Below are 24,586 nucleotides of genomic sequence, written 5' to 3'. Positions count from 1 at the left end.
GCACCCACAGTACACCCCTCACCCACACTTGTGCCAGTTCAGTAGATTCATTAAAATACCACTACCGCAGGCATTAACCCCCCTCCCCTCTGAATAAAAGCGCTACCTGCCGTTTGCTTTCTGGCTGTGCTCGCCAGTCATATATATATATATATATATATATATATATATATATATATATATATATATATATATATATATATATATATATATATATACTTCTTACTGCTCAGCAAATGGCGAATGCCCCGGGTCCCGGTGGGCACGGAAAGTGAGGTATGCTTTTAATGAAAGAGGCTCAACATGCTGGCCTCTCACTGAAGATGGATGGAGACCCCGCAGCCCCACCTCCCCCCGTCTGATGCTCTCTCGCCACAGAGTGCCCGAGACGGCTCAGCACCAGAGCGCTCCTTAACTCCTCCTCCTGGGAGTCGGCTGTATTTGAGCTTTGGAGGGTTCGTGGGAGGCATACGGGAGGCGAGGTGATCCGGACGGCTTCTTCGCCAGGGCGGTCCTCCTCTGCCTCGCAGCACCGCCGCCTCCTCTCGTGTGGGTGCTGTGCTGCGATCGCTGGCCACTGGAAGCTGCGCCCGCCTGTGCTGCCAGCGGACCTTCGAATCACTGGCTAGACCCCCCCTGGGCACAGGGCCAAGACCCCCCTCTCCCCCACAGCATTAACATCACCCCGGAGCCCTCGGGTGGTGCACGGAGGAATCCTCTGCCCAGACACCCATCCATTCTCTTCCAGCCAGACACCCAAAGATCATCCGCCAGACACCCAAGGAGCGTGTGGGAGAGATCCTCAGCTAAACACCCAGAAGTCCTCCAGGGAGCCACCTCAGCCAGACATCCAGACACCCATATAGTTTGGCCCAGACACCCTGCGATCGCCTGTCCAGCCGCACTGCTAGGCACCAGTCTGCAGAGAAGGGAGTGCGGATACCGTTAGGCCCGGGGCTGCCAGATACAGAAGGGAAGCGCCCCCCGCCGACACCCACCCGAGGAGTTTCCCTTATCCCCCGCATCAGCAAACAGAGCATCACCTGCACAGAGCCTGTCCGGCTCGCGGCCCGGCCCCATGGGCTCCGATGTGAGGGACATGAGCGCCCTGCTGCCCCCAGTGTCCTCCCTGTCGGGGGGCGGCAGCTGCAGCATGCCCATGGGCGGCGGTTCCCAGTGGGCCCCGGTGCTGGACTTCCCTCCCGGCACACCCTACGGCTCGCTGGCCCCACACTCCTACATCAAGCAAGAGCCGGGCTGGGGCGGCGGCGGCCTGCACGAGGACCAGTGCCTGAGTGCCAAGGTGACCGTGCACTTCTCCAGCCAGATCACGGGCACGGCCGAGGCCTGCCGGTACGGGGCCTTCGGGCCTCCCCCGCCCAGCCGGGCCCCGCCGCCCAGCCAGGCACCCGCCGCCCAGGTTCGGATGTACTCCAACGGCCCTTACCTGCCCAGCTGCCTGGAGAGCCCGCAGGCTATGAGGAACCAAGGTGAGTGGGCTTGGTTGCTGTCCGTGTAGTGAGTGCGAGAGGGCAGTCCAGGGCACAGGCCCTGCCTTAGACTGTGAGTGCATAATTAACATGGAAAGAGGCCCAATTCACAGACGCGTTTTATAATGGCAAATCCCCATAGTAAAACGCTCTGTGGATCATGGCGCGTTGACACTCCTTGTGCTGAGTGTGAGTTCACAATGCCTATCTTGAGCCCAAGTGCATGAACCCTGTGCTGACTCTGAGTGCATACGCCAAGAGGTGGAGTTGCACTCTCCCTGTGGTTAGGGTGAGTAGGCAATCCTTATGGGGATTGTGAGTGCACTGTACACTATACTCGTGTTTTGTGTGAAATAACAGTGCTTTTCATACATTCTGTAGTCTTGTGTTTTAAGGCACGCTCTCTGCAATGAGCATAGTTCTTTTCCTGAGTGTGATTTCGTAATTCACGTGGTGAGTAGGAGTGCACTATACATGTGGTGAGTGCGATTCAAAGAATCTCATTGGAAAATGCTCAGTGAACCAGGGCCTGAATGTGCTAGCCTTTTAGCAGGTGTGTGCGTGCCATATTCTATTAGATGCGTGCTCCATCCTCGTGGTTTGCGTAGTGCACAATACTTTGGTGTGTGCATGCAAACTTCGTGCGCGGAATGAATACGCACAAGTCCTGCGCTGAACGCGCAAGCACAATGTCTGTTGTGAGTATACTATGTTCTGATGAGCGGGAATGAAGAATTCGAGCAGTGAGAATGCGTGCACAGTCGCTGTGGCGAATGCGAGCACACAATACGTGTGTAAAGTGCACAGTACATGTGGCAAATTCACGTATAGGCAACCCGTGTGGCCAGCAGTGTGCAACGACGGCAATGTACGTGTGTCCACACAGGCCCTGAGGTTACCTTACAAGCTTTGTGTTAGGTGGTTTTAAAATAAACACGTGTATTATTTATTCAATGTCCCCAATGTTTCTCTGTTCTCCTGGCCTGCGTTTACAGTTCCGTATAGCCCAGCGGCAAACCCTAGCCACTCCTCCCAACTTTATGTTATCGTCCTAGTAGAATTCACAATTATTTCACGTGCCTGGTACACTAATGCCCTCCAGGAATCGGCGTGTAAGGCGCCGAGCATGATACGTGCACAGGAAAGGCGGTTCGCGAACCCATACAACAGGAAATGACACCTGGTTTATTGACAACGCATATCATGTTTTCTCGTTTCTGTTTAAAAAATGCGTTCTTAAAGTAAGTTAGATATTAAAATAACATGTATTTTTCATATATTCTTAGTAAATGAGCACACAGCCATTTTATGTAAACCGTATAAATACCACATCCCTGTAGCATGAACCCCAATGTTCTTTTTTGAAGGGGTACGGGTGCACTCGCGGGTATACGCAGTGCCGCATGCACACCAGAACTGCCCCAGGGCTCCACCCTTCTCCTGGAGTTGCCCCTCCACATCCTTTCCCTATCCAAGGCGCTGGCTCCAGGGGTCCCTGCCGGGGCAGCAACACACCGCTGGCCAGTGAGATAGGGGATGAAGCAAACACAGACCCCTCCCTCCCCCCCCCCACACCACAGAAAAATCAGATTGTGATGGAAGGGTCACCCCAGGGACCAGTGACACCGGCCCTCCCTTATAGCGCCCACCCGTGTCCCTGTGCGCTCGCAATCTCACGGACTCGAATGGCAATAGCGCCGTCACGAAGCAAGTGGCAAGCACTTTGGCAAAACGTGCCCTAAAGTCGAAACAGTCATTCTTCGATGTATTTTACATGTTTTGCTCGACTCTTGGACTAGTGCAAACTGTACCTTCTTGCACAATGCATTAAAAGAAATATTTTTTAAACCAGGGTCATTTTCTGAAATATGGACATAAATGGTTAAATAGCTCGCCAGTGGACACACCTGTATGTCTGACATGGCTGCACGGGATGCCTGGTTAAAGATCCAAAGGGCTGCGCATGTGCCTTGCAGGCAAGCCCTAGGCACTTATACACTAAAGGGGACACATTATAGAAACGTGTCCTCAGTGCAGATGCAATTGTGCACTGTATTAGCACTAACACACGAATTGTGCTAGCGCAATAAAACGTGTTCTTGTATTGCTTTTTGCATTAGGGGAATAATATGTAACCGTGAAAGCAACAGGGCAAACTTTGTCACGCTGCAAACATGCATTGAACGAATACGTTATTTTGCACTAGGGCAATTTTTGCCCCAGTGCTTGTATGTATACACATTAATTTACGCCAGTACAGACACGGCCCCTGATCTTGGTGTGTGCAGTACAGCATATGTAATAGGCTAAGACAAAACGGCCTAAGCTCCCTAAATTGCACGCGCTCCCAAATACTGTCCCCTCGTTACAGCAAGTGCCCGGGCAAAGGGCGCACTTAGTTTACATAGTCCCTTAGCTATTCACCTCGGCCACTCACTCCTGCACTCACCCAATCACTGTCAGTCCCGTTTAACCGCCTCGCTTTTTACACGCTGGCTGCCTTAAGATGCATTCTCCGGCTTGAGAATGTTAAGAGGCAGCGCGCGCGCCAAGTAAACAGGGAGACCCCACTGCAGGGGGGCTGAGAGACACCTTGGTGATGGAAAAGGGACGCTGTATAGTGGGGCAGACTTCCAGCAACGTACAAAAATGCAGAAATGCGATTGAAAAACGCTTTGCGTGTGTGTGTGCAATCACCTGCGTGCATTGTTAGTTCACGGCTCCATAGCGACGCGTGTACCATCGCCGAGGTGGGGTCCTCCACTACATCGCGACCTGTATCAGGGGCAGTCCAACTCCTGAGGCTCGGTCTCGTGGGCAGCGCACCCGCTCGTCCCCCCACGTCCCAGTGTGCAGACATTGGGTAACTTTGCCGTGCTGCCTCTGCACAGCGATGCGGTGCCCCGGGTCAGTATATCAAGGCGGATGCACGCGGCCATTTCATAGAACTTTGGTGACCTGTGTCATGGGCAGTGCACCGTCCGAGTACAGACACTGTGTACTGTCACATTGCTGCCTGGGCACACGGCGCAGGAGCACTGTCATTTCACACACCGCCCGAGTACACACAGTGTGTACTGTCACATTGCTGCCTGGGCACACGGCGCAGGAGCACTGTCATTTCACACACCGCCCGAGTACACACAGTGTGTACTGTCACATTGCTGCCAGGGCACACGGCGCAGGAGCACTGTCATTTCACACACCGTCCGAGTACACACAGTGTGTACTGTCACATTGCTGCCTGGGCACACGGCGCAGGAGCACTGTCATTTCACACACCGTCCGAGTACACACAGTGTGTACTGTCACATTGCTGCCAGGGCACACGGCGCAGGAGCACTGTCATTTCACACACCGTCCGAGTACACACAGTGTGTACTGTCACATTGCTGCCTGGGCACACGGCGCAGGAGCACTGTCATTTCACACACCGTCCGAGTACACACAGTGTGTACTGTCACATTGCTGCCTGGGCACACGGCGCAGGAGCACTGTCATTTCACACACCGTCCGAGTACACACAGTGTGTACTGTCACATTGCTGCCAGGGCACACGGCGCAGGAGCACTGTCATTTCACACACCGTCCGAGTACACACAGTGTGTACTGTCACATTGCTGCCAGGGCACACGGCGCAGGAGCACTGTCATTTCACACACCGTCCGAGTACACACAGTGTGTACTGTCACATTGCTGCCAGGGCACACGGCGCAGGAGCACTGTCATTTCATGTCACTTTGGTGACCTGTGTCACGGGCAACATACCTTCCGAGTGCAGGCAGTGTGTACTGTCACATTGCTGACGGGAGGGATGCGTGGTGCTCGCTGTCATTTCACAGCACACAGGTGACCCGTGTTATGGGCACCACACATTCCCAGTAATGACCAAGTGTACCAACACCAAGCTGCCAGGACGGATGGGCGCGCTGTCATTTCACAGCACACAGGTGACCTGTGTTATGGCCAGCACACTTTCCGAGCACAGGCAGCGTGTGCCATCACCCAGTGGTCAAGAGCAGGTGCCAGGCGGAAACCGCGTTGCCTCGGGTCTGAGGGGGACCCCGCGTGTGGAGAAGTTGCATCGGCACGGCGCCTCTATGGAGAAGTTGCATCATGTGCAGGGCGCGTAGTGGAGGTCCGATGGGGGCACTCTGGACACTACCCTCTAACCCCCCACGAAGACACTACCCCCTAACCCCCCACGAAGTAGCTGTCTCTCATATAGAGAAGCTAGTGGGGGCCAGGTGGGGACAATGTGAAGCACATGCCCCGCTGTTTGAAGCTGGCTTTGCGGAGCAGGTGGGGGGCACTGTGGACATAAGGGGTCCATGTATATAGCTGGCCCTCTACGGACCTCAAGGCTCCCTCGTGGGGGGGGGGGGGCGGGTGCCCTCTGGTATGTGCATTACCAGAGGATGGCGCATTACCTGTACTGTTTAAGGTGCAGCCCCTTCACGGGAGTGGCCCTTTTTGTCCCCGCACCCTCCTGAGCTGGTGGTCGCAGGACCCGTAAGTAAGGCGGCAGCTGCTGGGCACGGCGCTTGCTCGGGGGAGCATTGAGGGTGGGAGTGGCAGGGTGAGTGAGAGACCTTCTGGGGGAGCCTTGCAGTATTCTTGAGGTGACACGCCGAGGGAAGGGGCGACTTCTGCACGCAGTGGTCAATGTCATGTGACAAATCGTGCGGAACGTCGGTCCTCCGTCAACCTCCTCAGCACACATAGTAAGTACCCCCGTTGACTCCTGCAATGGAAGTACTGCGTCATCACCGCACTATCATAACAGGTGTGTCCCCAGGGAGGCCGTGTGCACAGCCTCACCTTGATAACAACACACACCTGTTTTTAGTAAATACATCAGCGGGGAATTGATACTGCGGGCAACCCATTGGGGGGGAGGGGTCAACGCACATATGCTGCAGACGGGTGGCAGGCAACACGTGTGTTGTGATGAGCCAAGTACTCACCCGCCTCCCCGAAATAATGTGCACACCTGTGGCATCATTTGGGTTCAGATCTATGTACCACTAATATTCGCAGCAAGAGCTTGCACTATAATGAGACTAGGAGGAGCTGCCTGCTGCGAAACACCACCCGCCAGACTTCATAGCATGCCACGGGGGTGGCTGGCCGAACTGCGACAGCGGCGTAGCACTGGCGCCCCAGAAGCTCGATCCACACCCACAATGTGAGCACAAGGCGGGCAAAGTCCAGGGCACATGCCATGAGTGGTGCGAACCCACAGAGCCGGCAATGTCCGGTGGGCACATGCCATGGGGGGGTGTCGAACCCACAGAGCCGGCAAAGACCAATGGGCACATGCCATGGGGGTGTCGAACCCACAGAGCCAGCAATGTCCAGTGGGCACATGCCATGGGTGGTGTCGAACCAACAGAGCTGGCAATGTCCAGTGGGCACGTGCCATGGGGGGTGTCGAACCCACAATGGACGCACAGGTCGGGCAATGTCCAGGGCACATGCCATGGGCCGTGTCGAACCCACAGAGCCGGCAAAGACCAGTGGGCACATGCCATGGGGGTGTCGAACCCACAGAGCCAGCAATGTCCAGTGGGCACATGCCATGGGTGGTGTCCAACCCACAGAGCCGGCAATGTCCAGTGGGCACATGCCATGGGCGGTGTCGAACCCACAATTGACGCACAGGGCGGGCAATGTCCAGGGCACATGCCATGGGCAGTGTCGAACCACAGAGCCGGCAAAGAGCAGTGGGCACATGCCATGGGTGGTGTCGATCCCACAGAGCCGACAATGTCCAGTGGGCACGTGCCATGGGGGGTGTCGAACCCACAGAGCCGACAATGTCCAGTGGGCATATGCCATGGACTGTGTCGAACCCTCAATGGGAGCACAGGGCGGGCAATGTCCAGCTAGGGTACATGCCATGGGCGGTGTCAAAACCACAGAGCCGGCAATGTCCAGTGGGCACATGCCATGGACTGTGTCGAACCCTCAATGGCAGCACAGGATGGGCAATGTCCAGTGGGCACATGCCATGGACTGTGTCGAACCCACAATGGGAGCACAGGGCGGGCAATGTCCAGTGAGCACATGCCAAGGCGGGTGTCGAACCCACAATGGGAGCACATGGGCAATGTCCAGGGCACATGCAATGGGGGGGTGTCGAACCCACAGAGTGGGCAATGACCAGCGGGCACATGCCTTGGTGTCGAACGGGGCGGAGAATGCTCAGTGGGCAGTGGGCACAGAGCAGGTTAAGATGGTAACGGACTAAGTTTGCGCATTAAAAACGTTTTGTGCGTTTCCGACGTAATTGCCCGCAGTTCAGGGTCAACGTGGGGTATTTTTTAACCGCCCCCCCCCCGTCTCCTCCCCCACACAGCCACTTCTTCCCTACCAATCACGCAAGTGGTGCAATTGCTTTTTTGGCACAGAACTTTTGTCGAGCATATCCCAAACTGGGGCTGTAATTAAGCGACCGTCACGTGGTGTGTCCAGGATCGCGCAATGAGGGCGGGGGGGGGGGGGGGGGGGAGTCCGGGATCACATCTCGTGACTGCGGGATCCGGGGCTCGGCTGAAGCACCGGGAACCATCCGAGCAGGATGTCCTTCCCGGCCGCTACACATGGCCAACGGGCTGCCAGCCTCGCTCGCTTTGAACACAGGACCTGATCGGCGGTCATCCTCCATCGGATAAGGATGGGGTGATGTACGGACTAACCTTTCATTAATCATCACATCTGCAAAGCACGTAGAGAGTCACCTGGGGCAATCGGGGCCGCGCAATGTCGTTCTAAGGGCGCGTGTTGCGCACCACTATCTTCGCGCGTATTTTTCGTTTTGACGCATCCCAGCGACGCAGCGCGTAGGGCCTTTCTTATTTATCAATGTTCTGCTTCGTGTTCGTTGTGCTGCTTTTGCACACGAGCGCGTGCCCCCTTCATTCGCCCTAATACGCCCTGCTGCCTCCCCTACCCCCCCACCCCCAGGTTCTACCGCGAGTGCCCCTTGAAACCCCCTCTCCTGGGGGCGTATGCTCACCTCCCCGAGGAAGAGGCAACACAGTGGGTTACGGGGTCACAGCGCACCTTAAATATGCATTCATGTTCTTTTCGTTCGCATCTAATTTTTCCAGTGATCCGTTCTTTTTTTTGAATCCAAAACTTCCTTTCCTGTGCCCATTGCCAACGCCTATTATTTCGGAATCGCAGTGTTTACCACTTCACTTTCAGAATCAAGCGGCCGAACGGTGCCGCCCGATGGCGCCACGTTTTCCTTCTGCAGGCAGTGAACGGACCGGACCCCCTCGCTGGCCACTTCACACTCCGCCCTTAGCGATTTAAAGATCCATGTACTTTACGAAAAAGAAAACGTTTTAAATTAAAAATGCAAAGAACATCAGTCTTTCCGACCACATGCTGATTTTTTCATATTTGTAATAAAAAAGACCCCAACAGTAAGTTGACATTTCTCGGTGAATTCGCTGCAGAAAAATGCAAGCGCCCCAAAGAGAGAGAGCGCGAGAAAAAGAGGGACCGAGAAATAGGCAGAGAATAAAGGAAGGGCAGTTGAGAGGTTGGGGAATATTCCACGCGCCGTGCATACACTGTGTGCTGACAAAAGACAGATTCTTTAAATCGGCGACCGCTTTAAAAAAAATAAAAAAAATAAAAATACATTTGGGGATCGCCTGTTTTCGAAACAGCAACAGTGAAGAATTTGAGTTTCGAAAATAATCGTAAATGAGCCCAAATAATGTGCAAATATCGACCTATATTAGGAATAACAATGAAAACATCGCAGAGACGTCACGCTTTCAATGGCATTGCAGCGATATTTGCCGTGTGGCTTGGCTTGCAACCTTGCTGACGCCAGGCAGAAGCGACCCATGCCCAGGTGCTGCATAGGGGACTCCTAGGGGGATCCTGCCAAACAAGACTCTGCCGGAAGGTGGCAGACCCTAGCAAGTGGAGGTGCCCCCTTGCTCCCTCTGCCAATGGAATGGTTCAAGGCAGGGGTTAGTGTGGAATCTGGATCCTGCAGATTGTTTAAGGGTGAGGTCTGAGGTGGTGTCTGGCTAGTAGAGCGAGAGGGTGACCTGCTAGTGGAGTGATATGTTGTTTTTGAAGGACCGTGTGGTGCCTTCCAGTAGATCCCTACTGGCGGGAGACATCGCTTATGGCTTCTGGGCAGTAGGGCGAGACAATGACCTGCCATTGGAGTGACAATGACCTGCCATTGGAGTGAGATCATGTTTGGGAGGATCATGAGGCGGATCATGTGTGGGGTGAGACAGCTTCTGGGCAGGAGTGCCAGACGGTGCCCTGCTAGTGGAGCGAGATACTGTATTGGAAAGAGGGTCATGTGACTCAGTAATAGGGTGAGAGATAGCTTTTGGACAGTAAGCTTGGATAGCGCCCTACTAAAGCAGTGAGGTACTGATGTGAAAGGAGCAAAGGGGATCCCTAGTGGACCCATAGTTGCGTCAGAGATCGCTTCTTGCCAATAGGGAGACATAGGCTCCTGCTTGTGGAGAGAGATGATACTTTGGAAAGAGTGAGAGGTGGATCCTGCTGGATCCCTGGCAAGGTAAGGCAGAGCACCTGGGCAGTAGGGTGGGACAGAGTTCTGCTTGTGGAGTGAGATGATATTTTGAAATGAGTGCAAGGTGGATGTGAGGAGTTTGACCATCCGCCTTTGCTCTCGCCTGTTTTTTTGGACATTTTAAATGAAATTGAATGATGGTAAGATCATCCTGTGGAAAATGTGTGGGGCTAATCCACACACCTTTTCCTATGCTCACCAAACAACATACACATCGACCCGTGGACTCTGGGTTGACATAGCCTACAGGAGCATTCCCCCTGTCATATTTAGTTGGGATATGACAGCAAGGTGTACACCATGTCATCTCAGAAAGGAGAAGGCCAAACCTTCCCTCTGCCATGGCCAGCCCAGTTAACTAAAAAAGGATCCATCCCGTCTTTTTGTTGGGCCCCGTGGTTGGTGGCATCGGTTAACATAATGAACATACTAATAGTGTGTACTTCAAATGGGCCTACATGGGGCCAGGATGCAGAGGTTAACACAGGAGACAGGAAACCCCAACAACCTTTCCTATGCACCGTTTCAACTTGAAGCCAGCTCCGCCCTTAGTATCGATTGACAGTGAAATGTCCTGCCCGGAACTGCATGTATTGCAGTAGTCATCCTCGTAAGGGGGACCACATTCAGAAGGTACAAACAAGTATGTGGACCGACGGTACCAGAAATTCTGGTCACACCGCAGTTTCACGGGAGATCTGCCACTTTTATTAGGAACCACAGAGAGCTCCATTGACCAGAGAGACACTTTCATCCACAACAGACAGGAAGATGGGTGGCAGTATTATATGTTTTCACTCCTTTACCTTTACTTTTGCAAATGACTCTGGTTATGACCTTATGCATACAGGAGATTGTTGGTGGGGACCCAGGATTGGTTCATTAAGGCAGGCTTAGCCTACACCAATCCATGTGGTCCATTTGGCTTTGTCTTTAAAAGAGGGCCGAGACCCTTTTGGGAGATCATCTGAAGGCTTCACAGAGACCCTTTTGGGAGATCATCTGAAGGCTTCACAGAGACCCTTTTGGGAGATCATCTGAAGGCTTCACCAGAAGCAGAAGGAAGACCTCAACATTAGACACTGGTTGAAGGTACAGTCTGCCTTACATCCTCTGCCAGTGAAGGAAGGCCAGGACTTTCCAAAGAGGGCAGCGAGATCCCTCCCCTAAACATCCCCAAGGGAATAGAGGGAGATCCTGAACTGGTACCCAGCCAGCAGACAGCATGCCCTGCTGGACTCTGCAGCAATATTCCTAGGTGGGAAGTGCCAGAGAGTCTCTGAACCAAACCAAGGACCTGCAGCACTCTCTTCAGCTTTGGGACATCCACCTTAAATGACGATTTGAGCCCAGTGAAGAAGCTAGGAGGAGTTCATCGACAAGCATCTACCAAGCCCCTCGAGCTGCAACCGACTGCACCACTGACTGTTGTTATGCTGTAGTTGCTAACACTTTTTGAGACGCCTCGACCAGTGCTTCAGAACTGCCGACCAGCAGTGAGACAATGATGCACTGAGACAATGATTCCTGACCCTGAGTCGCCGTGTAGGCCCGCCTGCAGCCATCGGTCCAGCCTCACTCACCGAACTGCCTGCCGCCCGATAGCCGTAGCTGTCTCCCGCATTGTACTCTATTGCAGAAGCTGCAAAGTGCCCTGAAACCAACTCGACCCTGTCAAGCACCAAGAACATCTACAGCACACGGTACATTGTGATTCTGTTCCCTGGTCCTACTCCGAAGGCGCCTAGTGACATTTTATGACCCATGGCTCTCTTTGTGTTGAAACCAAGTATCCTTGAACTATTGTGATTAATTACTATACCGACTACCCTCCTGCCAGTAGCCAGAGTGCATCCCTTTTCCTTCTTTGAAACTGCCTGTCCTCTGCATTCATTTACAGGATGAGCTGTATTTTGCAGTGTGCTAGTACTGTCTGTTGTGATAATAATAAATGAGATATTTGTATGCAGCCTTGACTGGACAATCCCTTTTATCATTGGGTAATAATTTTCGATGTGATACAACTAACCAACGATCCAGAACTTTTTGGAGATAAGCCTGCCATTCCATCCATGTTACCAAAATTGGAAAAGAAGGTTTATAATTTGCTTCTGTTTCCAATCAGATCAGATCCCTTCCGGTGTACTAGAGGTGTGGGGCTGATTGATAGTTTAGAAACTGAAATTCATCCCTGGACCACTGGTGCCCCTGAAGTTGATTTGTCACATTGGTGGCAAGCGGTCAGATCTAGTTGGAGCCTTGCACACAGCTTAGTCACCCAACGATAAAAGTACAGTTGCAAGTCAATGTTTAGAACACTGCTAGGTATTTGTTATAATCATGGATGTTGACATAGAGACTGTGAAAGGCAGGCCCAAGGATGTCCTGCGCATCCTATGTCAAGAGAGGGAACTTTCCAAAAGCACTAAAGTTAACAAACCTGTGTTGCTGACCAGCTTCCAAGCTTGGGTAGAAGCAAGGGTGGTTAGGGAGAATACCCCAAGGGACAGGTTAGACCCTGTGTACCTTCCAGAAGAGATAGTGGAAGATGACGAGGAAGACCGCATGAACAGTATTTCTCGCCAATCATCCCGCCAGGGGACAAGAGTGGTTTCTGAACACTCTAGAGTGTCAGTGAGTTCAGGGGCAAGTGCGGCATCCCGCCTCAGCAAGGTCGCTAAGTGGCCCTGTAATTGTTCTGGATGTTACCGAGGTAGCTGCTAGAAAGCTCCACCTGGAGGAGAGGAGACTAGCGCTAGAGTAACAGAATCAGCAGGACAAGGTCACCATAGAGCTGAAACAGCTGGCGCTAGAAGAGAAGAAGGAGGGCAAAAGATCCACCTCCAGCAAAAGCAGTGATAGTGGCTCAAACCAAAGTGACAGGGATAACTCTGGCAGCACATCCCCAAAGACTTAGTGCAGGCTTACCAAGTGGGGAAGGATAGTTTTGACTGGTTTCATACTGTTCTGGTGTTTTACAGAGCTTCCCGAGGAGAGCCGCATTCATGCTCTCATAAATGGGCCTTTCCTCAGGAGTTAACTGAAGGATTGCATCAGTCTCTGGTGTCGGTAAGCGACTCATCAGGGCTGTATCCCACAGTACCTCGTCCACATCGTGCAGCTGAAAAGCAAGCTCAACTGCATGTTTACACGTGGGTGAATTCCCAGGCAAAGTGTGAGATGCACTCTGTACGTGCCTCCCCATAAATAAAGGAGGTGGGAGTATTTAGAAGTACAATGCCCCCTCGGCACCCTCTCTCAATCCCCAGTCTGCCACTATTTGAGCTCTGCTCGGCTCAGAGGGAGAGACAGGCAAGACTGGAGAACCTCGGGCAGCTCCTGACATCTGTCAGGGCTAACCTCTGTTGGGCCTGCAAATCCACAGCCAACCACTAGCAGTCCACCCTGCAGCCCAGCCCCCTGTTAGACCATCCCAAATGCGAGAGGGTCATGTGCTAAGGATTCCAACAGCACGATGTGGACGAGGTACTGTGGGATACAGCCCTGATGAGTCACTTACCAACACCAGAGACTGATGCAATCCTTCAGTTAACTCCTGAGGAAAGGCCCATTTATGAGAGCATGAATGCGGCTCTCCTCGGGAAGTTCTGTAAAACACCAGCACAGTATCTCAAGAGCTCCATAGAGCTCAGAAAGAAAAGTGGGCAGACATTTGAAGCGTTCACACACTTGCCCATGAAATATCTGCTGATGGGTGTCTGGTAACAAAGTTGACACATTTAAAGGGATGTACAATTTGATTGCGTCTGAGCATGTATTGACGAATTGTGAGGTTGACCTACACCAGCATCTTGTGGACAAGAATATTTCAGACCCTAGGGAGCTTGCAAAGGCTGCCGGCAGCTTTGTAAGCACTCAAGCCAAGAAAAAGGCTCAGGCAAGCACCCCTATATCAGAAGAGAAATCTTCGCACAACAACACAGTAACAAGGATCTGAAGGACAAAAGTCTAACCCATTCCTCTTCGATGTCAGGTCCCCAAAAGACTGAAGTGAAATCCCAAAACTTTAGTTCAGCCATACACACCAAAAAGAAGAGCACAGGCACCCCTAACAGTGGGACACCTATGTTCTCACCACCCAAAGGTTGTTTTGTGTGTAAGGAGCTGCGCCATAGGAAAGGGGGTCCTGCTTGCAAGGGCTTAACCAATCAAGCCATAACGAATGCTGGACTCGTGGAAGAGGCGATCATTAGTCTGGGCCTCTTAGAGGAGAACATCCCAACAGGCCAAGGAGTGGCTGAATGTAGTTTGGTTACTCCAAGTGCAACAGTACGAGGTCTCCAGAAGACATCCCAGTTCCTAATAATACTAAACTCTATCTAGAACATGTGTATATGAATGGACATAGAACTCCTGCAGTCCGAGACACTGTGTCTAGTCTCACTGCTGTCACTCGACAGTGGGTACAGCCAGGCCAGTATATTGATGGGTCTGATTGAAGTGTCAGTGGGTTTGATGGAAAGAGGAAGTGCCCCATGGCGATAGTAGAGTTCAGCTAGTGGGGTGAAACGACCCAGTGCCGTGTAGCGGTGAAAGACTCCATCCCTTTTCCATGTCTGTTGGGTAATCATCTTTCTGATCTCAAAATAGTCACAGTGGCAATGAAATGGAGGGCGTAAGAGGCTGCCAGATTGAAGACTCTCAGATCTTTAGGGCCTCGAGTGCTTCCAGAGGGCTTGGTGGAGGGACCAGAGTGGCCAGTAACCCCTAGACCAGTTCCGCAGACTGCTGAGTCTCCTACTTCTGACGGAGAGGGGCCGGGAGGCACTGAGGACCCTACTTTCATAGCAGGGGATTCAGTGACTTCAGAATTGCCTGGCGAACTCACATCTGAATGGTCTGCCCAAGCTGGATGACTTTGCATCAACTGGTGGCCCAGATTCGACTGACTTATTTTATTTTTCAACTTTCTTTGTTAAAGCACTTGGCATCACATGTTGCACCAACCAGGTACACCTTTCCAACATTTTGCACAAATCAGATATACATGTTTCAATACCACAATGTGACAAGGATCCAGGAGGCGGAGCAGGCTAAGGGGCTAGGCCCTTAGCCTGTTCAACGTGTACTGGGAAGATCCTGTACAGTGAGCCAAAAGACTGAGGACAGGGGCACCAGAAGGTTGGTGATTCCCTAGTGCCACAGAAAGTTCCTTTTGGATTTGGCTCACCAAATTCCTTTAGCGGGTCACTTGGGAGTGACTAAGACATTGGACAGGGTGCTCACTTTTACTGGGCCCATTTAGGCATAAAGTTTAAGGAATTTGTTTGGTCCTGCTAGACTTGACAAGCTTCTGGAAAGTCAGGTGGTGCCACAAAGGCTCCCTGAATTCCACTACCCGTGGTTGGGTAGGCTTTTGAGAGAATAATTATGAACATTGTGGGTCCTTTGGATCCTCAAACCAGCTCAGGAAACAGATAAATCTTGGTGGTGTTAAACCACGCCACTAGGTACCCCAAGGCTGTCCCTCTAAGGAGCACCAAAGCCCCCATGGTTGCAAAGGCTCTGTTTGGAATATTCTCCCATGTTGGATTCCCCAAGGAAGTCATTTCTGACAAGGGATCAAACTTCATATCAGCATATATGAAGGCTATGTGGGAAGAGTGTGGAGTCACCTACCGGTTCTCTACAACCTTCCACCCACAAACGAATGGGCTTGTTGAGCCGTTCAGTAAGTCCCGGAAAGGCATGATAGGTGGCTTGGAAGAGCACCTGAGAGGAAAATGGGATATTCTCCTGCCATGTCTTCTGTTTGCCTACAGGGAGGTGCCATAGAATTGAGTAGGGTTTAACCCCTATGACTTTCTGTTTTGACACTCTGTACAATGTCCCCTCAGTCTATTGAAAGAGGGATTGGAGGGAAACTCCTCATCCCCTACATGAGATGCGGTGGATTATGTACTTGGCCTTCGGTCTAGAATGGCAAAGTACATGGAAAAGTAGACGAAAAACCTAAAGGCCGGTCAGGAGCTAATGAAGCAATCGTGTGACCAGAAGGTCACAGTGACAGTCTATTTTTCAGGCCTGTGGGTGTGATTATGAAGCCTCTCAAACCCAGTGCCCTTCAGAACAAGTGGACTGGGCCTTAACTTGCGCTGGAAAAAGTCAGTGAGGTGAATTATCTCATTGATGTGAAAGGACATAAACAGATGTGCAGGGTCTTTCACTTCAACAGGCTAAAACCCCATTATAGCCGGGATAACTTTGTCATGGCATTAGTGACTGATGGAGAGACTGAGGAGGAGACTGATCCCCTCCCAGACCTCCTCCACACTGAAGCTACAGATGGGTCAGTTGACTGTGTCAACCTTGCAATCGACCTGTCAGAACAGAAACTGACAGTTGCATTTAATGGGACACTTTGCCGGTCTGCTGTCACTGACTTCAGGTCACGTAGATTGGTGTGCCATGATGTGGACACTGGAGACAGTAAGCCGGTGAAGAGTAGGATTCACTGCATGTCCAATAAGGTCAGGCACACTAACAACGAGGGTGTTTCCAAGATGTTGTTCCTAGGAATGATAGAGTAATCCCACAGCCACTGGGCTACCCCAGTGGTACTGGTCCCTAAAAAGCCCAGTGGTGGGAAGACTGAAGTCTGCTTTTGTGTGGACCACAGGGGGCTCAGTGGTGGGAACTGAAGTCTGCTTTTGTGTGGACTACAGGGGGCTCAATTCTGTCAAAAAGACAGATGCTCACTTGATTACTCGAGCAAATGAGTTCATTGACAAGCTTGGCATTGCTAAGTACATGAGTACCTTTGAGCTCATGGCAGGGTACTGGCAGGTAGTCAGAGTGGATCCTCCGGTATCCATGGTAAATTGAGGCAAAGCATCTGGGCAGTAGGATGGGATTGTGTTCTGCTTGTGGAGTGAGAACACTTTCAAATGAATGAGAGGTGGATCCTGCTCAATACCTGGTAAGGTGAGGCAGAGCATCTGGGCAGTAGGCTAAGTGAAGGCATCAAGAAGTAGACACAGACAACAGATTAAAAATTGGTTCACAAAAGTTTTATTAACCTAAAAGACAGGATGGAGTAAGGCCTAACTTGCCCTATGCTAAGGTGGGATTTTCCTCCCTAAAGAAAACTAAGGATAGCCTTTGTCAGGAAGTCCAAATCAAATGTCTGTCTGTGTCCAAAACCTATACTTGCCCTCTCAACTAACTGTATACAATGTGTAGGGATGTACGAATCAAAATGTATAGTGTTCAAAATAAAGTTCATAGCTTCTTTTAGCTCTTGGCGTACCTCAGAATCCCCTTCTCCAAGTTCAAAACAGTTAACAAAATATTGGGGTTCCCTTCCCCAAAAGTTCAAATCTTCCAGCTTTTCAATAGCAACACAGTTCCTTGGGACACTTCACAGCTCTTTCAATATCAATACTTTTCACCAGTTTACAAAGGCAGTTCTGTTTCTTGAGTTCAAAATCACATAAGAGGTTGTTGCAAAACACAAGCTTCTTTATGGGTGCTTTTATTGGGTTTCCCATACAGGGGGGCACTCGGTCTAGGTGAAGTTGTCGGACCACACGGTCCACCCATCACAGGTCACGCAACCGATACCCCTTCTTGACTGTTTCTATCAACAATTGGCCACTGCTTCCATTTGACAGTGATGTTTAGTTGATTCCCCAGTGTCACACTCTTCTGACACTGGCTTTACTGGCCACCATGCACTTTGTCACACTTTTCTGTTTTCATATGGCTCTTAACAACACAGGTTCCTCTTAACCTGCAGTTCTTAGAACCCTTTTAGCTTTGGGACAATACTTGGTTTATCATCTCATACCCTTTTTGGTATTATCTTGACTTTGCCAATGCTTGTGTTTCATACAATACATTCTGTGGTATCAGGTACACACAACACCTTTCTTTCACACCCATCACGAGTGCTCAAATCTTGCATTTACTCTATTCGGCATTGAAAAGTGCTCATCATGACTTTCAGTTTGTTCGGTTTTCAAAAGTATTTGTTTCAGCATTCAATTCAAAAGTACTTGTAATGACTTTCAGTTCATTAGTTATTCAAAAGTACCTGTTCTGGCATTCAAAAGTAATCAAAATGACTTTCAGCTCATTTGGTAAACAAAACAACAACGTTCATTGCATATTCGCCTGCCATCCCGGTGCTTCGCATTCACTCTCTGGTCGGAGCTTACAGCGCTGCAGGGTCTCTGCCACTCCGGGTGCTCGCTTAACCAAGCGGGACCCTTCTTCACTCCCAGAGGCTCTTTGTGGCATTGCTCCCCAACAATGCTCCACCTGCAGCCCAGGACTTCTACGACCGCTCCACTCTGTCACATCGGTCTCCCTCACGCGGTCTGTTAGTGGCCTCCAGTTTTCCTTAGCTTTGCTTCCTGCTGCCTAAACTCTGCATCTGTCACCTGGTCTCAAGCGCTCCACTTGCCACGCCACTATTCTGGAGTTGCTTCCCTGGCTGCCGCATTGGCCTCCACAGCCGACTATCTTCACAGCCTGCAACTATACCGATTCCAGAAAACACTAGACTGCTCACCATCAGAACAGTAGTTCTACCTTACTCATGTTGTCCTCCTCCCTGTCCCAGTACACAGCTGAGACTGATGTGTGTCTACATTAACAATTAGAGGCTGACATGTGTCTGAATTAATGAAATGAGGCTGATATGTACTTGTCTCAACCAAATGAGGATGTTTCTTCCTAGTTGGTCTCTTTCTTGTCCCAGTGTTGCTGTGGTGTTTCTGGGGGACTTTATGAGGGGAAGAAAGGGGAAAGGGCTGACAGTAGTCTACAGAGGCTTGAGGGATAGAGGGTTAATTGTGAAAAGGTAAAGGGGATACCATGTCTCACCTAAGGACGTCCTCTCCCCACTCCCCAAGTTCCCTCCACCCAGGTGATCCTCCCTTGCATATCCACCCTCAGGCTCGTGATCGAAAAGCCATGGCCTTTCCCTGGCAACCTAAGAGGAGAATGCAGGGGGAAAAGAAGTGAGGACGCCTTCAGGTTCCTTACAGCTTGAACAGCGTTCTGCTTGTGGAGGGAGATAATACTTTGGAAGGGACTTTAGTTGGATCCCCACTAGGGTGACAGATAGCTTCCCAGCAGTAGAATGGGATATAATCTTGCTAGGAATGTGGGATAATGTTTTGGAAGAGGTACAGGGTGGATCCTTAATAAGGTTGTGGGGTTTCTTTTCAATAAGGATGTATAGTTCCCTGCTAGTGGGAAGAGCCAACACCTTGGAACACATCTGAAGTAGATTGCTAGTAGAGTAAGATATCGTTTCTCAGCATTACAGTGTGATAGTGCCCTGTGATTGAAGTGAGATCATGCTTTGGAAGGAACATGAGGTGGATTCTCGTGGATCCCTGGTAGGGTGAGACAGCTTCTCAACAGTAAGGCAAGATTTGGCCATACAATGGGGGTGAGATTATCTTTTTATAGGAGGGTGAGATGTTTCTCTTATAGTATAGAGACACTGTTCCTTCGCAGTAGAGTGAGATAGTACTTTAGTACAGGAGTAAAACTCTTTTGATAGGATGATGGGATGTTTAACTGTTAGGGAAGATTGTTCTGTGACAGCTTGGAGTGCTAGCGCCTTTCTAAGGCAGTATGATTCTGGTTTGAACGTATGAGATATTCTCTGGTAGTGGAGTGAGATGTTTGAAGGTACGTGGTCCAATGGTTCAGTAGAAGCCGGTTAACATGTATAGCACAGAGTCAGAGAAGAGACTGGAGCATGCGCACATTGTCTCAGAGATAGAATTCTAATCTGAGGTCCCTGTGGTCTCCAAATTGTGTTATTTTGATCAATTCATGTTGTGGCTCTGTGCCTCAACTTCCTGATCAGACATAGGTGTGAGGGGTTATCAAACGGTGTACCTTAGAATTAGGGTGGAAAGGAGTAACTGCATGTTTACATGTAGGTGAATTTCCAGGCAAAGTGTGAGATGCACTCTGTACGTTCCTCCCCATAAATAATGGAGGTGGGAGTATTTAGAAGTACAATGCCCCCTCGGCACCCTCTCCCAATCCCCCAGTCTGCCACTATTTGAGCTCTGCTCGGCTCAGAGGGAGAGACAGGCAAGACTGGAGAACCTCGGGCAGCTCCTGACATCTGTCGGGGCTAACCTCTGTTGGGCGTGCCAATCCACAGCCAACCACCAGCAGTCCACCCTGCAGCCCGGCCCCCTGTTAGACCATCCCAAATGCGAGAGGGTCATGTGCTAAGGATTCCAACAGCCCACCACCAGCAGTGCGCCCTGCAGCCCAACCTCTGCTGAACCTAGCTGAATGCAAGAGGGCCCTGTGCTAACTCAGATCCCCCACCGCCCACCACCTGCACTCAGCTGAATGAAAGAGCACCCTGTGCTGATGACGGATTCTCATAGCCCACCACCAGCGGCCCACCATGCATCTCAGCCTCTGTTGTGCCTGCTTGAATGCTCACCGCCACCTACAGTCTGCACCACATCCAAACCTTTGCCAGGCCTACCCAAATGCAAGGGGCTTTGTTTGCCTGTTAACACTCCCACTTCCTGTGTCAAGGACTGCATCACACACGCAATTTGCCAATGGGTAACTACTGAATGTCTGTTTATCATGACAACTGAAACACAGCTATGCTGCTCTGTCCTTGCCATTTAATTTGCCTAGCACTGAGAGTTTACTCTGTCTGGCCCTCGTAGCTTAATCTGCGTGGTTCCTGGAGTTTAATATGCCTTACCCTTGTATTTTAATCATCCTGGAGTTCGTAATTTAAAATGCCTGGACCTTGTTATTTAATCTGCCGGCTATTAGAATTGAATCTGCCTGTTCCTCCAAATGTAACCTTCCTCGCCTTTAGAGCTTACTCTATTTTATCCCTGGAGTTTAATCTGACAGGTTTTAACATTTATTCTCTCACTCTTAGAGGCTAATCTGTTTAGCTGTTGGCGTTAAATCTGCCTGGTCTTTACAGATTATTCTGCCTGCCCCCTATAGTTGAGGCTCCCTGGAGTTCAAACTTCTGGCTTTTAAAATTCATTAGGTTCAGACGTAGCCTAGTGCTAGGAATTCATCTTGCCTAACATTGGCGTTTCCAGCTGCTGAGTGGTGGGGTTTCAGCTGCCAGGTCCTTGAAGTTTTCACTGCTATGTAGATTGTAGTTTGAAGCACCTGGTCCTTGGAGTTTAAGCTGCTGGGCCATTGGAGTAACCAGCTGCAGAGTGGTGGAGTTTCCACTGTATAGTTGCCAGTGCCTGGTCCTTGAGGTTTAAGCTGCTGGGCCCTTTGAGTAATCAGCCTCTGAGTGGTGGAGTTTCTGTTGTTTGGTAGATTGTAGTTTGAAGCACCTGGTCCTTGGAGTTTAAGCTGCTGGGCCCTTGGAGCATACAGTTGCCAAGTGGTGGAGTTTCCGTCGCCTGGTAGATCTATTGTAGTTGGAAGTGCCTGGTCATTGGAGTATAAACTGCAAGGCTGGGCTGCACAATCCCAATGGATGGGGTTCACCTGGGTCTTCTCTGGGGAGCTCCAGCATACACATCAGCAGCAGTCCCCAGTACTGGGCCACACAAGTAGACTTCCCCCATGTGTCCCCCTATTCCTCCAAGGTGCCCCCTTGTTCATCAAGGAGGAGCCCAGCTGGAGCGCCACTGACCAGCACTAGGGCCGATGCACGAGTATTTGTTCTAGGGATGGCTTCTACCAGTTCCTTGGCTTGCTGAGGCCTGCAATTGTGGCCCTTTCTGGACTTCCCAACCAAGCCAAACTGCCTGCACCGAGCCAGGAATGTTACATACTGGCCACTATTGGGCCTGCTACCATGTGAGCCAAGCAGCCATGCACAGCAAAGATAAGAGGACAGGGCCAGCTCTGGCAGCAGCAGGGCTGCAGAGTTGGGGCATTTGAGACCAAGCCATACTTTCTTCCTGCTCCTGAAATCTGGGGACTCTACAGCGTGTCACATTCTCTGCATGTGAAGGGACCCTCCTTGTCAGGCTAGTCCAAATAACGTGTGTGTATAATGCAATCACTTTATTGAAAATAACTTTAAATGTTAACTTTTCCCTGCTTCCCTAAATGGTATGCCAGTGAAACATTCCATGTTGTAAGAAATGTCCCCCTGTAAACATCTGATCTATGCCTGCAACCCCTCCGGATATACAGGGTCCTGTGGCTTCCTGAAGTCAGGTTCATGCTGAATTTGCTTTCTCCAAATTTAAGTCTTTTAAAAGGACCACATTGCTTATAATCAGGGATAGCATAAACGTTCCAATTGTTGCAACAGGAGTCTGCTATATAGCTGCTTTGTGGAACGTTGAAGGTTAATATTTTACGTTATGTTGTCTTATACCGCACACTGTTACCATTGAGGTCGTCTCCAGGTGCTCACGTGGCTCTGCATAGAGGGAGGGGCGGGTTAGTGAGGGTAGAATGATAGGGGTAGATGCAGAACTAGGTGAAACTGGAACCTGTGTGTGTTGGTTTCCAGATATGTCGACTGCATGTGCTGGCTTGTTGTATCCATAAGGATAAGGCTCAGTGCCTTGGTTGTAAGTTATATGCAAATGTTTGTTATGTTGGGTGTGTGTCTCGTGTGGTTTGGCTGGTAGTTTTGATCGTGCACACTAGCTTGTTGTAGCTGTATGGGAAAGGTGTCTGGGATAGTTTGTTGTATGCTAATGTTAGTTAAGTTGGTATGTAGTTTGGTTAGCCCATAGGGCATGTGTAGTACTTGTGAGGTATGTTGGAGTGGAGTAGGAGCAGGGTGCTTAGTACATTGGCTGCTCTCAAATTCTTCTACATGTGTCCATAGAGCTCATCTTCCAGCTGCAACTCAATGGTACCCTCCAATTCTTCCAAGTGCAATATACTGGCTGCCCTTGCCACCCCTCCAAGCTCAGCACAATAGCCACTCCAGCAGATTCCTCTAAATGCAATACATTGGCTACTCCCACTAGCTCTGAGCACCAAGAATTACCTGACACAAAATGTGCTTCTGAGTGCTTCTGGGTGTAGCAAGATTAAACAGCTAAAGTGATGCGTGGCTAATCTTCACAAATATATCGAAATGTGACACATGGCTAGGAGAGCAGGAGTAGGAAGCGGGGTTCGATTTGATTTTGAATAATTTATTACGCGCACCAGACAGAGTAAACCGTATTCGGGTGCAGAAGGGTTAGTGGTTGGTGGCTTTCCTTCTGTCCCCATTGGTATCGCTGGTATTGTGCCTTTTCTGCAGGTCATTGACAGATGAATAGCCATGTTTTCAGTTGTTTTCTGAATGTGAGTTGGTTTTCTGTGGTCCTAATTTCCTTTCGGCATTGTGTTCCATAGATTAGCAATTAGGCATGAGAATGCAGTTCCTTTGATTTTCCTTTTACGTATTGTTTCGTCTCGATCTGGAGGTCGTCACTTGATCTTAAGCCTTTTCCTAGTTGGTAGCAGCTGATTTTGGCATGGAGAAACTCAGCTGCTTGTGTGCGTGTCTGTGGGCAATGCAGAGGGCTTTGAATTTAATGTGATTTCTTACTGAGAGCCAGTGTAGGCTGCTCAGAGCTGTCTTTGGATGTCCTTGCTCTTTCATTCATTGTGACCGAAAATACAGCATCATTGCCCACATGATGGTTCCCACCATTGAAGCTTCTCGGAGTGTCACAGTCTCTGCTTTGGACAGCATCCCTCAGCACCTTATTTAAAACTGCAACCATTGTACCTGTTGGGTTTGACTGGGCTCCATGTCATTCAGAAGGGGCCCATCATTTATTCACACATGTAGTGCTTTAAATGGGTAGGTACTCGCCTGTCCTGAGTAACTGCACTTCTTTCATTTGAAAGACATAGTACTGGTACTTCACAGAAGGAAGTAAATACTTTTAATGGAGGAGTACCAGCACTTCTTACCATTAAGTAGGTACTCGGGATAGCATGTCCTGGATTTCTGCGTTTCCATTTCACGCACTGCACACATGGAGTTGTACTTTCATGTATTGCACAAGATTGATTAACAGTGTCTCTGGTGCCCCTATTTATTACTGTACAACTTCGAGACAGTGGGCGGGTGGAGAGGGGAGCTAGCTCTTCTAAATGCCATATTTTGGGTTTTGAAGGAAATGAAAACAGTTGGAGAGGGACGCTGAAAAAAGTAATAGATATGCAATTTCCAAATTTCTGATAGTTTGGTGTGTGGGTAAGGAATGTGATATCATACATAAGGCACAGTGCTAAAACACATGTGACATGCCCAGGCACATTGATACCATAAATAGGCCACTGTGATTAAATGCTCAAAACACTTTGCTATCACATGTATGATACTATAATAAAAACATAACATGTCCTTGCACAGTGGAAGAAATGCCCAAGCAAAGTGATATATTTTGGACAAAGTGATAGAAAACATATTATTGCCACACTTCGCCAGGCTGCACCTGGCAGACGGGATCCCGCCTCTCCAACCCAGGGCCCTCGGACCACTGCTCCATTACTTTGCTGGGTTGCATCCTGCAGATGTGTTGGAAGCCCGCCCCCT

General features: G+C 50.3%; 1 protein-coding gene across 6 annotated transcripts in view; it reads left to right on the top strand.

The window, feature by feature from the left end:
* The first annotated feature begins 484 nt into the window (after positions 1-484).
* The window catches only part of WT1 (WT1 transcription factor), a 328,482-nt gene continuing 304,380 nt past the window's right edge, over positions 485-24,586 (top strand). For all 6 annotated transcript variants that reach the window (XM_069623565.1, XM_069623562.1, XM_069623564.1 and 3 more), the window contains exon 1: positions 485-1,490. In XM_069623565.1, the coding sequence (XP_069479666.1) occupies positions 1,079-1,490 (412 nt within the window). In that variant the 5' untranslated portion in view covers positions 485-1,078. The remainder of the gene's footprint in view (positions 1,491-24,586) is intronic.

This window comes from Ambystoma mexicanum, chromosome 11, assembly GCF_040938575.1.
Source record: "Ambystoma mexicanum isolate Mex_15411 chromosome 11, UKY_AmexF1_1, whole genome shotgun sequence".
Classification (NCBI taxonomy): Eukaryota; Metazoa; Chordata; class Amphibia; order Caudata; family Ambystomatidae; genus Ambystoma; species Ambystoma mexicanum.
The sequence above is the reverse complement of the archived record's forward strand: the minus strand, read 5'-3'. Positions and strand labels throughout refer to the sequence as shown.